Here is a 13,877-nt window from a genome sequence, read left to right as displayed (position 1 = left end):
AAATCTTGGGGAGGAGATAAGCTCCTTCCACCAAAACCAACGTCTACTATTCTGATACCCCTTCCCCCTAGAGGTCCACACCAATGCCTCCATTTGTGAAATGAAATGCATGTTGCTAAGCCAGGCTTGTATAGGGGGAGTATCTCGCCTTCTCCAAAAGCGGGGTATAACCGCCTTGGCTGCACTCAAGATATGGTAAGTAACAGAGTGTTTGTAGGCAGCTAAACCTTTCTCACGGTAGAACGATGGACTTTAAATTGTTTGGAAATTGCCTTCTAGCCCTTCCCAGATTGATGGGCAACAACAATTGCTTCTCTAAGATCATTACTGATGTCTTTCCTCCACGGCATTGTGTTAACACACACCTTGATACTCCAGACGAACAAACTGCTAAAACTACGGCTTTTATAGAGGTGATCACGCTTGCTGATGATCAATTAAAAAGGGCCTTTGATTAGCAACACCTCCTACTTACATCTTAATTCCTATGGAAGCAGTAAGGGTGTACTTAGTTTTTTCACACATGGCTTCTCCATTTTGGCTTTATTTGTGTTGAATATGTAATATGTCACGTGTTGTTGTTCATCTGAGGCTGTATTTACATAATTTTTAAACCTGGTAAGGAACAAATTATTATTATTATGTCCTGATATGTAAAACCATAGAATTCAAAGAGGATGTACTTATTTTCACACAACTGTATCCAACAGACATCTGCTTGACCTTGACCTTTGTTCTGCTTTATACCTGGATGCTAACATCTCGAGTCCTGCTCTGGTATACCTGACCCCTGCCTGCCTTCACTATGATCATATTGTTCCTGTGCTGTGTACCAGATGATACCAACTCTAAATTCTGTATCCTTACCTTGACACCCATACACAGATACAGTGTAAAAACAGCCTATTTGTGTGCACATTTATTTGTACAGCTGGGCATGTCATTGCTGGCACACCAAGGACTGTGGAGAGTAGAGACCTTGCTGGACTCTGCACCCCCATGCTCTCTGATAACAGGTACTGCAACCAACTACTAATTCAAACTATGAAGTCTTGCTTTCTGATCAGAGGGGAAAATAAAGTTTTATTTTCAAAAAATAGTATTAATAATACAATAAAAATGAAAATAAAATTTAAAAAACATATATTTATTGGGACCCCATGAGATCTCCATCTAAGATGCACTGGGAGGAGTAATAAAACATTAATGAAACAAATGAAAAAATCTAAAAATAATAAAATCACAAAAATGTGCCCCAATGCCGTGTATCCCCACTAGAGAAGCTATAAAAAAAAGTATTGTGTGGAATTACTATAATCAGAGGATTTTGATGAACATAAATTGGGTTATTGTTCATCAGTGAAACCCACCTACGAAATTGCAAGTAGAGGTTGCCCCCATGGTGTGCCTCAAGGCTTCACCCTATGGTGGAAGTTCTTCAGGAGGCCAGGGTAACGTAGTGGATCACCAGGAGAAGAAGGAGAAGGAATGGAGAACAAGAAGAGGAGCTTTTTGCTTTCTTTTTGTTTGTGTCATTGGAGGCCCCTCCTTGTTTTTGAACATTCATTTGAATTAACGAAATTGGCAATTTTGGTTAAAATTAAAATTTAAACAAATCCTAGTAAATCTAGTAAAAAAAAGACAAAAATATTTTGTCTTTAGAGTACTAAAAAGTTAGTGGGTTAATTGGCCTCAGTTACCAATTGTGCCTCTCCTTCACGGTCATCAATGACTTGCCCAGAAGAATTGAGACTTTGACGCTAGAAACTGCATACTGATGCCCCCTCACCTTGACATGCCTGCCATTAAGACCAGTCTGGGAACTACCTAGAGATAGACACCTATCCTCCAACATTTTCTGTAGTCCTAGAATGCTACCCAGATATACAAATCTGTCCTCCAACATTGTCCTAGAATGACCTGACCCAGCGGACCACCAGGGAAATAGACCACTAGGTGAGACCAGCCGACCCCAAACACCAAGTCATGATTTAAGGACGGTGGTCATCTACAAATATATGACATTCAAGAAAACAATGGATTTGCTTACAAAGTGTTGATTAAAACATCTTTCTTTTTTTTTCTAGAATTCCCCAGTGAGGTCACATTGGGGATATACATTCAAATCCTGAGAGTATCATATACATGTCTCTGCCTGCCAGCAAGGCATAAAAGCGTGCGTCCAGATGCTTCTGATGAGTCAATGGGCTTATTGAGGCTCGGAATGACTACATCGTCACACATCATCACCCCGGTGCATAAACAATTTATTTTTTTGTGTGTAACAGGTACATAGGAGAGACGGCTAAGATTTCCAGCTATTGTTTCCTCTCTGGATAGGAGTCTTGTAAGTATTTCGTATAAGATTATGTGGGATTTACCGTGACAATGTTAAAATATTTCTTTACGTGGAAGAGCATCCAAACAAACCAGCACGTAGCAATAATGGTCGATGCAAGGTATTCAAAGCGCATGCACATGAAGGGGTTAACCCTGTATGGGATAGGCATTAGATTATTCTAAGTATAAGATAATGCCAGGGACCGGGTGAAGCTGGCTGTTTATATGCTGTAGAATATTTTATTACTGAATGAAATAAATCATCAGCGCTTTGTATGTTCGGCCACTGATTATTTTTTTTTACATATTATAGTAATAAATCAGATAGTAATCAATAAAACAGACGCCATCATATATAAAATGTTAAACAATCTATATACACTATATAGTTGATACAGTATGTTAGGGTGACCGCATGTCCCGGATTGCCCTGGAATGAGAATTCTCAGTGATGGAGGTCTCAGCCAATCAGGAGAGACTTCTCAACTCTCCTGATTGGATAAGAGTCCAGAAGCATCTCCCGATTACCTCCTATACGCCGAGCTCAGCGAAAGCACCAGGTATGTCTGTGTATGTAAATGTGTGTAATGTCTGCTAATAGAGGGATTCATTCTCTGAATCTACTCATGTCTGGTAATAGAGGGGTTAATTATCTGAAACTGCTCTTGTCTGAGACAGCGCTGCTGTCATTAGATGGCCGCTGGCCTTAAAGGGCCACGACCGCCTCGTCATTCCTACTCCTGCCATCACTGTGTCCCTTTTAATTTATTCTTATCTCCCTCTTGCAAATGCAATTTCCATCATGGGTTGCAGGAGAGTTCCAGGGGATCCAATGAGCCCCCCACATATACGTGTGATATTCGTTTATAAGTAATACGTAATCACTTAATATAGGAATGACATCAGAGATACAAATAATAATTTTATTGCAGGAAGAAATAAAGAATAAAATGTAATGGTAGATAAGAACCATTAAGCTCATCTAGCTTGCATAAGCAGCATACCTAGTAGATGTCAATATTTGTATACAGTAATATACCCCAGGGCTGTATACAATAATATAACCCCCAGCGCTGTATACAATAATATAACCCCCCAGCGCTGTATACAGTAATATAACCCCCCAGCGCTGTATACAGTAATATAACCCCCCAGCGCTGTATACAGTAATATAACCCCCAGCGCTGTATACAATAATATAACCCCCAGCGCTGTATACAATAATATAACCCCCAGCGCTGTATACAGTAATATAACCCCCCCAGCACTGTATACAGTAATATAACCCCCAGCGCTGTATACAATAATATAACCCCCAGTGCTGTATACAGTAATGTAACCCCCCAGCGCTGTATACAGTAATATACCCCAGCGCTGTATACAATAATATAACCCCCAGTGCTGTATACAGTAATATAACCCCCCAGCGCTGTATACAGTAATATACCCCCCAACGCTGTATAAAGTAATAACCCCCCAGCGATGTATACAGTAATATAACCCCCAGCGCTGTATACAGTAATATACCCCAGGGCTGTATACAATAATATAACCCCCAGCGCTGTATACAATAATATAACCCCCAGCGCTGTATACAGTAATATAACCCCCCCAGCACTGTATACAGTAATATAACCCCCAGCGCTGTATACAATAATATAACCCCCAGTGCTGTATACAGTAATATAACCCCCCAGCGCTGTATACAGTAATATAACCCCCAGCACTGTATACAGTAATATAACCCCAGCGCTGTATACAGTAATATAACCCCCAGCGCTGTATACAGTAATATAACCCCCAGCACTGTATACAGTAATATAACCCCCAGCGCTGTATACAGTAATATAACCCCCAGTGCTGTATACAGTAATATAACCCCCAGCGCTGTATACAATAATATAACCCCCAGTGCTGTATACAGTAATATAACCCCCCAGCGCTGTATACAGTAATATAACCCCCAGCGCTGTATACAGTAATATAACCCCCCAGCGCTGTATACAGTAATATAACCCCCAGCGCTGTATACAGTAATATAACCCCCAGCGCTGTATACAGTAATATAACCCCCCAGCGCTGTATACAGTAATATACCCCAGCGCTGTATACAATAATATAACCCCCCAGCGCTGTATACAGTAATATACCCCAGCGCTGTATACAATAATATAACCCCCAGCGCTGTATACAATAATATAACCCCCAGCGCTGTATACAGTAATATAACCCCCCAGCACTGTATACAGTAATATAACCCCCAGCGCTGTATACAATAATATAACCCCCAGTGCTGTATACGGTAATATAACCCCCCAGCGCTGTATACAGTAATATACCCCCCAACGCTGTATAAAGTAATAACCCCCCAGCGATGTATACAGTAATATAACCCCCAGCGATGTATACAGTAATATAACCCCCAGCGATGTATACAGTAATATAACCCCCAGTGCTGTATACAGTAATATAACCCCCAGTGCTGTATACAGTAATATAACCCCCAGCACTGTATACAGTAATATAACCCCGGCGCTGTATATACAGTAATATAACCCCCAGCGCTGTATACAGTAATAACCCCCAGCGCTGTATACAGTAATATAACCCCCAGCGCTGTATACAGTAATATAATATAATTATATTTTTTGGATGGGCTAAAAGTGAAGATCGATGGCTTCGTGGGCCATTGCTGAACGGCCCCTGAAAAGGCAAGCATTTATGGTTTATTTTTCCCATTCAAAATGGCGCTTAAATTCGATGTCATCCATTTTTACATTTTCTACTAAATAAAATACAATATTACTTAAAAAGGACCCTGTAACGTTTTCTCTTTGCAGGCAAATGATGAGTGGTAGGAACATAACAGCGGTGACTGACTTTTTTCTTCTCGGATTCCAAGGCCTCCATGGCTTTAGGTTTGTACTTTTCAGTCTCTTTCTTCTTGTCCATATCTCAACCTTAACTGGAAACCTTCTTATCATTGCGCTGGTCTCAACCACTCGCCAACTACAATCCCCAATGTACTTCTTCCTTTGCCACCTGTCCTTCTCGGACTTGCTCTTCACCGTTGACATCATACCAAACATGTTATACGTGATATGGAAAAATGGCGGATCCATTTCTTTCACTGCTTGCCTCACCCAGTTCCATATCTTCGGAGAATCTACTTGCACCGAATGTCTTCTTCTCGCGGTCATGTCCTATGATCGATATCTGGCTATTTGCAGACCATTGCATTACGCCTCGATCATGAATGTCCGTCTTCAATATAAACTTGTGGCATGGACTTGGGTTTTGGGATTCATAATGACGCTCTGTGTCATGATTCAGATGTATAACCTACAGTTCTGCGGTAGTAATATCATTGACCACTATTTCTGCGACTTTGGACCTCTTCTGGACCATTCATGCTCAGACATCTCTCTCGTTAGAATGCAAGTCAACGTGTTTTCCTGTCTTTTAGTTGTGCCCCCATTTTTCTTAATTGTTGGAACATATTTTTATATTTTCCTTACCATTCTGAAAATGTCGTCCACAAAAGGCAGAGAGAAAGCCTTCTTCACCTGTAGCTCTCACCTTGCTGTTGTATGCGCGTATTATGGGTCTTTGAGTGCCGTGTACCTGAGTTCATCTAAAAGCCGTTGGTTCAACGCAAATAAGTTTTTGTCTCTTCTGAACACTGTAGGCACTCCGTTGTTCAATCCTATAATATACAGCTTTAGAAATGTGGACATAAGGGCCGCTATATGGAAAGTATTTTTCGCACAAAAACAGAAAGATGTGTCCACCAAAGAACCTTAAATCGGACCCTGGCACTAAATCAAGACATACAAAGCAAAATGCCTAATTTGGTATAAAATATTTTGTGTTCATATATATATATATCTCCAAACATGTTGTCAGACATATCTAACGTTAGCAAGCAGGTCCATTTTAACAGTTAAGTTACATAGGAAGCTCAATTGAGTTGGACCCCAAGCCACTTGACAGTGTTCAACTAAAACTAGCTTTTGAGTTGTAACTCATGACGTGGAACTCGAGTTGGATCCAGTTGCTGCTGAGTTCCACCTGACAGCAAATGAGCCGCACTTTCCTCGGGGAGGAGGAGGGTCAGTGTGTGGGAGATGGTACTGCCGCATTGACCTTAACTATAACATAACCTTTGCTTGGCACTGCAATGGTTAATTTTCATTTGCACAGAAATTGCCTAAGATGTATTAGTCTGAGCAGGAGCCCTATGCCTACCCAATGCGCGTTTAAATGTGTCTACTGCTTCTGCTGGGAGGTCGTTCCCCTTATACGCCACCCTCTCAGTAAAGTAGATCTTCCTGACATTATATAATACTTCCGTACGTTAAATAAAAGCGGAAATCCCAGAGGTTTTGTGGGCCTTTTGCTACTAGTTTGAAAATATTAGCCTGTGCTTCTTCTGTGGGAGCAGCACAAGACCCCCCCCCCAAAAAAAAAACACATTAAATTGCTTGAATAGAACATTTTAATTAATGTAAGAAAGTTTTACTCAATGTAAGGGAGATTTATTTTACTGAGAGGGTGGTGGAAATGTGGAAGAGCCTCTCAGCAGAAGTAGCTTGAGGTCTACAGAACCCCTGAGATTTGTATTTTCCCCATCTTTGGACATCTCTGTTATAAGTTTGTGTTTTGTTTGTATAGATATCTCTGGCATTGCAATGGTTAACTATAGTCTTTCTTTTATTGTGCTGAATTTAACCTCTTTTAACCCTTAACCCTGTCATTCATTGTTTCCTGGGGAGTTTGCATTTGCTAATACTTCATAAGCAGCGCCTGTTACATTTATTGGACTCTCAATGCTCACCCACTTTGGACCTTAACCACATTTTCTGGGAATGCTGCCAAAATGCTTATCTTCGCTTGCTTAAGCCTGAGTGACCTCAGAAAAAAGTAAATGTGTGAGAGCTAGAGATGACCCATCTACAGCAGGCAAACAAATGGACAAAACAATGCAATTTGTATGAAACAGGTCATTTTCACTGATGTCGAATGACCTGATCCATATAAGTGAAGCTGACAAGTGACAAGACTGCCCTTAAACACAAGATATGGTCATCATTGAGTATCTTGTCATGTCTTTTGGGTAATGGAATGCCCCAACATGCTCATGTCTCATGTCGTCTTTAGGTGACATCCTCATTTGCTCCAAGATACTCTATGACTATTGTGAACCTGTAAATCCATTGTGAACACCACTAAGACACAAAAACACGTATCATAGCATAAACATAACCATCATGTATGTGTATGTAACTGTCCTTCCTGCACTTTTTTCTCAACTTGCCCAAAGTATCGTATAAGACCCATTTCTTCTGGGAAACTGACCAACTGACAGGTCTTCTACTGCCATCTACCTCTGCCTAACCTTTCCTAGTTTCGCACTTGCTGTTGGGTGTCTCCAAAAACACCCAGTTAATATTTATTTAATCGGTGCAAGACGAAATATGAAACAAGAAACTTTCTGGTGTCTCCAAATGTTTATGCAACTGTTCATTCCTCTGATTTTTCACCAATGATTTATTCAGTGGCGTCACAACCCGGGTGACACCTTACAGGGGGTGACACCACACCAGGCATATAATCTCTCTATATATAGTCTATATAGTCTACTTCCATTTTCTCTTTTTTCGTCACTTTTTTGGTTCTTCTGCGTTATACCGGCGACATCCACCAGGGGGCACCGGTATAAAGTAGTTAGATGGCGAAATGAAAGAATGCCGGTTGCCCGTGTATTAGGTAAGTAGGGGGTTGGGGGAAAGGGGGGGCACATGGTGGGTTCCCAGAGGCGGTTGCGGTGCCCGGGGCCTGATATTGGGACAGAGCAATCTGTTCCAATACCCGGAGTCTTTACTGGATTTCGGAAGTGGTGAGTATCATTGATTGCTTGATTTTTTTTTTTTTATTCTTAACAAGAATTTGTCTACATTATTTCTATAGTAAAAAAAAATGTTTTTACAGTATTGTGCTTTTAAGGAAAAATATACCTTTTAATTTGTCCAAAACAGAAAAATTAAATAAAAAAAAAAGGGACAAGAAAACGTGTTCTTCATTTGTTTGAATTACAAAGTTCTTTGATGTTCTGTTTATTAAACCTGGGATAAGCCAGTCTCCTATCCAATAACACTGAAGGAGAAGTAAGGGCTGGAGAGTGAGGAGATCCCACTTGGTTCTGTTTTAATGAAACCATCTACCATCACTACTACCATCACTCTGGGACCCATAAGGTGCTCCACCATTAGCCTTAGGGGACTTTTGGGTATGTCCTGTCTAGGCTATGGATTCCATCTGGTTTGAGAGGGTATAATTGGCGTTTGAGTTTATGTCGTGTTGTTTGGCGGAAGTGGTCAGCAGAGAAGATAGGGAAACACTTAGAGAGTGTGAGCATGAATGAGAGTGTTAAAGAGTGTGCAGCCACAAATTTCAGTTTAAGATTCTGAGCGTTTTGCTTCATTTTAGTCCATTTTGTGGGGGGGGGGGTCTGGTCTCATTTTCAGGGCTTTGTTTATGATAAATGCATTTTCCCCTCCATCCATTCCACTAGGACACCATTTTAGTCTGTGGATCTTAGAATGAATGCTGGAATCCTCATCAGATAACCTAGATCTCCTTACTGTGTGTAAATGGGAGTGGCTAATAGCTAGCTCCACCCACTCCCAAGATCATTCATGAAAGTGGGGCAACCAATCAATCAATCAATCAATCACATTTGACTGCAGATAAGAATCTTTTGGCCCAGCTGGTCTGACTATTTAAACCTTGGCGTGGCAGGCGAGTTTATGGGCTTTGGACAAAATACGACACTAAAGCCTTGTGCTTGTAGGTTTGGATTAACCCCTTCAGGACCGGCATTTGCGTACTGCGTCTTCCCTTGAAGACCGCAGTTTTTTCAAAATATTTTAATTCCGTGATTCGCTTCAAAGCGAATTGAGGGGGAGTGGCTGCTACGGATTCATAGCGACGCTGGATCGCGCATCATCGATGACGTACCAGGTACGTCCCGGTCTTGAAGGGGTTAAGGTCTAGGAATGTGTCATTTTAGAGCTAATAAGTCCAAAACCTGAAGCGCCCTGTTCCTTTCATGAGGGTTACACAGCATCTTATTTCCCTCAATAGAAGGACAATACATATATAAAATATATATTTTTTTGCGTGCAATAATAAAATACTGGCTAAATAAATAATAAATAAATCCTTATAAACAAAGTTATTGATGGGTAACATCTTCTCGGTTGAATTAAATAATTAGACTCCCGGGGATAAAGTCATTTTGGAGACATGAATTCCTGAAGGACCTTTCTCCAGTCCCTAAGCCATCATTAAAATATAAAAAGGGTATGATATTGCCCATAATAACGTTGTAATGATGGTGTTAACGCTCACGTTTCGGCTGTATGTTTGTCCTGCTTGTTAGATTTTTTTTTTTTACTTATTATTATTATTATTATTTACTTATTATTTAACAGTAATATTAAAATAATTTTTTTTTTACGTCATAAAAAAATCTTTTTATTTCAATGCATTTGAACTGAAGATTGGCCTCTCAAATGATTTCCGAAATTTGGACTTTATTGGATAAATAAAACCACAAAAAAAAACAAAAAAACATAATTTAACTGAGAAGGAGCCCATTTCATCTCAGTATTTTATTGGAAACAAGTGAATAACTTTTTTTGAGACGGCAGAGAACGTAAACAATTCTTATTTAGGGAAAGACGGATATTTTGTATTTTGTACGTTGCTTTGTTTTATCTCTCAGTTTGTTAGGAAATAGCTCTGATATGTTTAACCCCTTAAGGACAATGGGTGGTCCCTAAACCCATTGAAAACAATGCATTTTGAGCCCATACATGTACGGGCTTTGTCATTAAGGGGTTAAAGCTCTATTGATAAATGTCATGTAGAATAATATCGATAAAAGTTTCAAAGACTCGTGTCATTTTGCTTCCTAAAACCCATATACTTAAAAATAAGTAGTCTGGCTAATCTAATGCTTTTGTAACCAAATCCAGTGTTAGAAACATAATTCCCTGTAAAAATAAACAATAAAATAATGCTTTAACCCTTCCCAGAAAAAAAAATTTGACAATTAAAAAAAAAAATCCATAATTTATTTTTTTTTTTGGTAGGAAAGCTTAATTTTTGTATGACCCCCAAAGCACACATTTTTAGGTTTATGCTGTAAAAGAAGAAAAAAAAAGCTTCTTAAATGTTTCTGTATTGTTTTTAATTGAATAATACTTCAAAAGGAAAGAAATAAAATGACTAAAAGGTCTATTAGGTTGATTGCAAATTGGTGGGAGAAAGGGGATTTGGTCAGATTTTTTTTTTGAATTTTATTTATGTATCATTGTGCTAATATCCACACGTTTAGCAGTGTTTCTGCAGTATTTCATTATCTTAGATTTTTTTAATACAGGGCTTATGCTAAAGCCCGCCACATAGGACCCATCGGGATACCTGGTGTCCGACCGCCACACACGCTTACCTACTCTTTTAAATGGAGAATGTGAAGGAGATTTGGGGGTTTTACTTCACTATTCATTATGAAGAGCTAACACTGGCAGGTTTTTATAGCAAGAAGGCCTGAGGTGGCCCTGCATAATGTATAGTTCAGTAGATGCAGAAATCTGAATGATTTAACTATATGAATATATTTGAAAAAACTTAGAATGTACTTCAATATGTATTCTTTATTCGTAATGTGGGACATTGTTGTATTGCTTGAATGCTCCTTTTTTTTACTTACTTAGAGGACCTTTTTATTGGGCAAATGTAGAAAAAAAAACAAGAGCTGCAAAACCTTTCAGGACCTCAGAGGTCTCCTTTTTTCCATTATAAAGATACCTCTGAGGTCCCAAAAGCTTATGTCACTTTATGTATTTTTCTACGTTGGCCCAATGATAGGTATCAACTTAAACAAAAAAACACCTTTTTTATGGCTAGTTTTCCTCAATTTAACCTAATTCAACCAAAGATGGCAGCCTAGATGTTTGCTTTGATCTACTTAGACAAGTGGTGATTTTAAATTAAAGATGGTGTTCACTATGAGGAAACATGTACACAAGATCGAGCAGTTAGGGCTTGCTACTTGACTATGTGCCCTTGGAGTTTAATCTCTTAGTGGTAAGTATGGTTTTTGTGTCCATTTTTCCACATTAGTTGGAAATTTAGATGGCTTGATTGAGCCAAGTCCATGTTCTCTTAGTTTTGACATTTCGTATATATTTGCTTTCCCTTCTTTTGAATAGGTATATATCATAAAAATACAACAGGACCTTGATGCTGGAACTGGACCACCATACTACAAACATGGTCTAACTATTCCATGGATTGAAAAAATCGGACTACAGTCACAGAATTCTTGCTGGCCGGATTCCAGAGTGTTCAGAATCTCAGGATTCCTTTCTTTATACTTTTCCTAACGGTTTACATCATCATAGTGTCTGGTAATCTCTTGATCATAGCGTTAGTATCTGTAAACCCGAATCTCAGATCTCCCATGTTCTTCTTCCTGGCTCACTTATCTTGGTCGGACCTTATTCTCACCACCATTATTATACCTAACATGTTATCTGTTTTGGTAAAGAAGGGAGACACCATAACATTTGCTGGTTGCATCAGCCAACTTTACCTATTTGGTTCTTCTGCTATCACAGAGTGCTTTCTTCTCACTGTAATGTCCTATGACCGATATCTGGCCATCTGTAATCCATTGCATTATGTTCCCATAATGAATGTTAAGCTCCGACTTCACCTGGCCACATGGTCTTGGCTTTCTGCCTTTCTCCTGACCATGATTACTGTTTCTCAGATGTGTAACTTGAGCTTTTGTGGTCCTAATGTCATTGACCATTTTCTCTGTGATCCTGCTCCACTGTTGGAACTTTCATGCTCAGATACCTCTGCTATTAAACTTCAAAATCTTGTTCTAGGTATTCCAGTGACACTATTGCCCGTGAGTTTCATTGTTGGGACTTATATTAGCATATTTATCACTATCCTCAAGATGTCCACCACCAGTGGTCGACAAAAGGCATTCTCCACCTGTAGCTCCCACCTAGCTGTCGTCTGCATTTATTATGGGACGCTGATTACTCTTTATGTGATTCCACCCAAAGGGATTCTGATTAATGCAACTAAAGTTCAATCCCTACTTTATACAGTTGTCACACCTTTGTTTAACCCCTTCATATACGGTCTGAGAAACAATGAACTCAGAGCAGCGGTTAATAAGATAATCTATGTAAAAAGGAGACGACCAGCAACCAAATGAGAATGGAAAATGTTTACATACAAAAGATCCAGGAAAGGATTATTTATTAATAAAATATTATTAAACATGACTATGACATTTTTTTTGTATACATTGAATATCTTATAATATACCACATGCAGGTTTCTCCAATGAACATCGACTGGACTAAGGGAGTGCCAAATTAGTATGGTCAGCATTGAACAAATGATATCTAGGATGTTGGCACATAGGACTGCAATAAACGTGTTCCAAAGACATTTAAGACCCTATATCAGGATCAACTGACCCCTATTAACCGAAGGGGATGAACAATTGCCCCTTCTCATCCCCCACCTCATGGGTGATGTAGTGGGGGAAATTAAATCGATATAGGAGGTGTATTGTTGGATATACCCCCCTCTTCCACATTCCCTTATCAGGGGATGGGGGTAATATAAAATACCCTTCTGGAAGACCCCAAAATTATAACAAAAATATGCCACCTACCGTCTCACCTCTAAGTCCCTCTGGTAGTGGAGATGAGGTCCATTCAAGCAGACTTTGGTGGTGGTATGAGGATACCACCACCACACCTCATGTCTCATCGCTTACCACCATCCCTATATTGTGGGATGGAGGGATTAGTGTTACAATTAAAATAAAAATTAAAAAAGTCTACCATAATAACCCCTTTTAGCCCCCTGGCACCTTTATGTCCCTCAGTAGGGCTAATTTGTAAACCCCATATCCCGCTGGTAATGGTGAGAGGGAAGCACAAGATGAAGTCCAAAATCACCGTCTCTTAACATTCAAAAGGTTCCACCTGAGGTAAATAAGACTATTCTACCTTATCTTCAGCACAGGGGAAAGGGACCATCTAGGAAATAACATTTAAAAAAAGGAGCTTGAGAGAAAAAAGAAAAGAAAATGGTACAAAAATAATAAAATGAATCCATTCTACGTCCGATGGCAGCAGATTGTGAAATGGCTATTGGTTTCTTGGGAAGTAAATGAACGGTGCAATGTACCCTCCAAACACTTGGGGCCGCTGGTGCATGGTAGTATATATAGACTCCCGTGCAATCAGTGGTTATTTTATAGTCTGCTGCCATTGGACACAGAGAGGATTTTTTTCCAACTCTTTTTTAAATTTTTAAGGTCATGCATTTTAATTTATTTGAATTTTTTGATGGCCCCTTGTGCAGACGATGAAGACTTGAGAGCATCATCTGAAAATGTTGAATGGGTTCTTATAGAGTAAGCATGATGT

At 39.5% G+C, this 13,877-nt stretch overlaps 1 protein-coding gene and 1 pseudogene across 1 annotated transcript; both read left to right on the top strand.

The window, feature by feature from the left end:
• The first annotated feature begins 5,361 nt into the window (after window positions 1-5,361).
• LOC128491614 (olfactory receptor 6B1-like) lies at window positions 5,362-6,144 on the top strand. Its single transcript, XM_053463933.1, has one exon. It carries the CDS (start codon window positions 5,362-5,364, stop codon window positions 6,142-6,144), a length of 783 nt encoding a protein of 260 aa, XP_053319908.1.
• A 5,554-nt stretch (window positions 6,145-11,698) lies between these two features.
• On the top strand, window positions 11,699-12,646 carry LOC128491613 (olfactory receptor 10A7-like; annotated as a pseudogene).
• Window positions 12,647-13,877: the final 1,231 nt, after the last annotated feature.

Source organism: Spea bombifrons, chromosome 4 (assembly GCF_027358695.1).
Source record: "Spea bombifrons isolate aSpeBom1 chromosome 4, aSpeBom1.2.pri, whole genome shotgun sequence".
In the NCBI taxonomy this organism is placed as follows: Eukaryota; Metazoa; Chordata; class Amphibia; order Anura; family Pelobatidae; genus Spea; species Spea bombifrons.
Note: the sequence above shows the minus strand (reverse complement) of the source record. Positions and strands in the feature narration are given on the sequence as shown.

Excerpts from the sequence above, each read along its gene's own strand:
- LOC128491614 (XM_053463933.1), top strand. The coding sequence starts at position 5,362 with ATGTACTTCTTCCTTTGCCACCTGTCCTTCTCGGACTTGCTCTTCACC.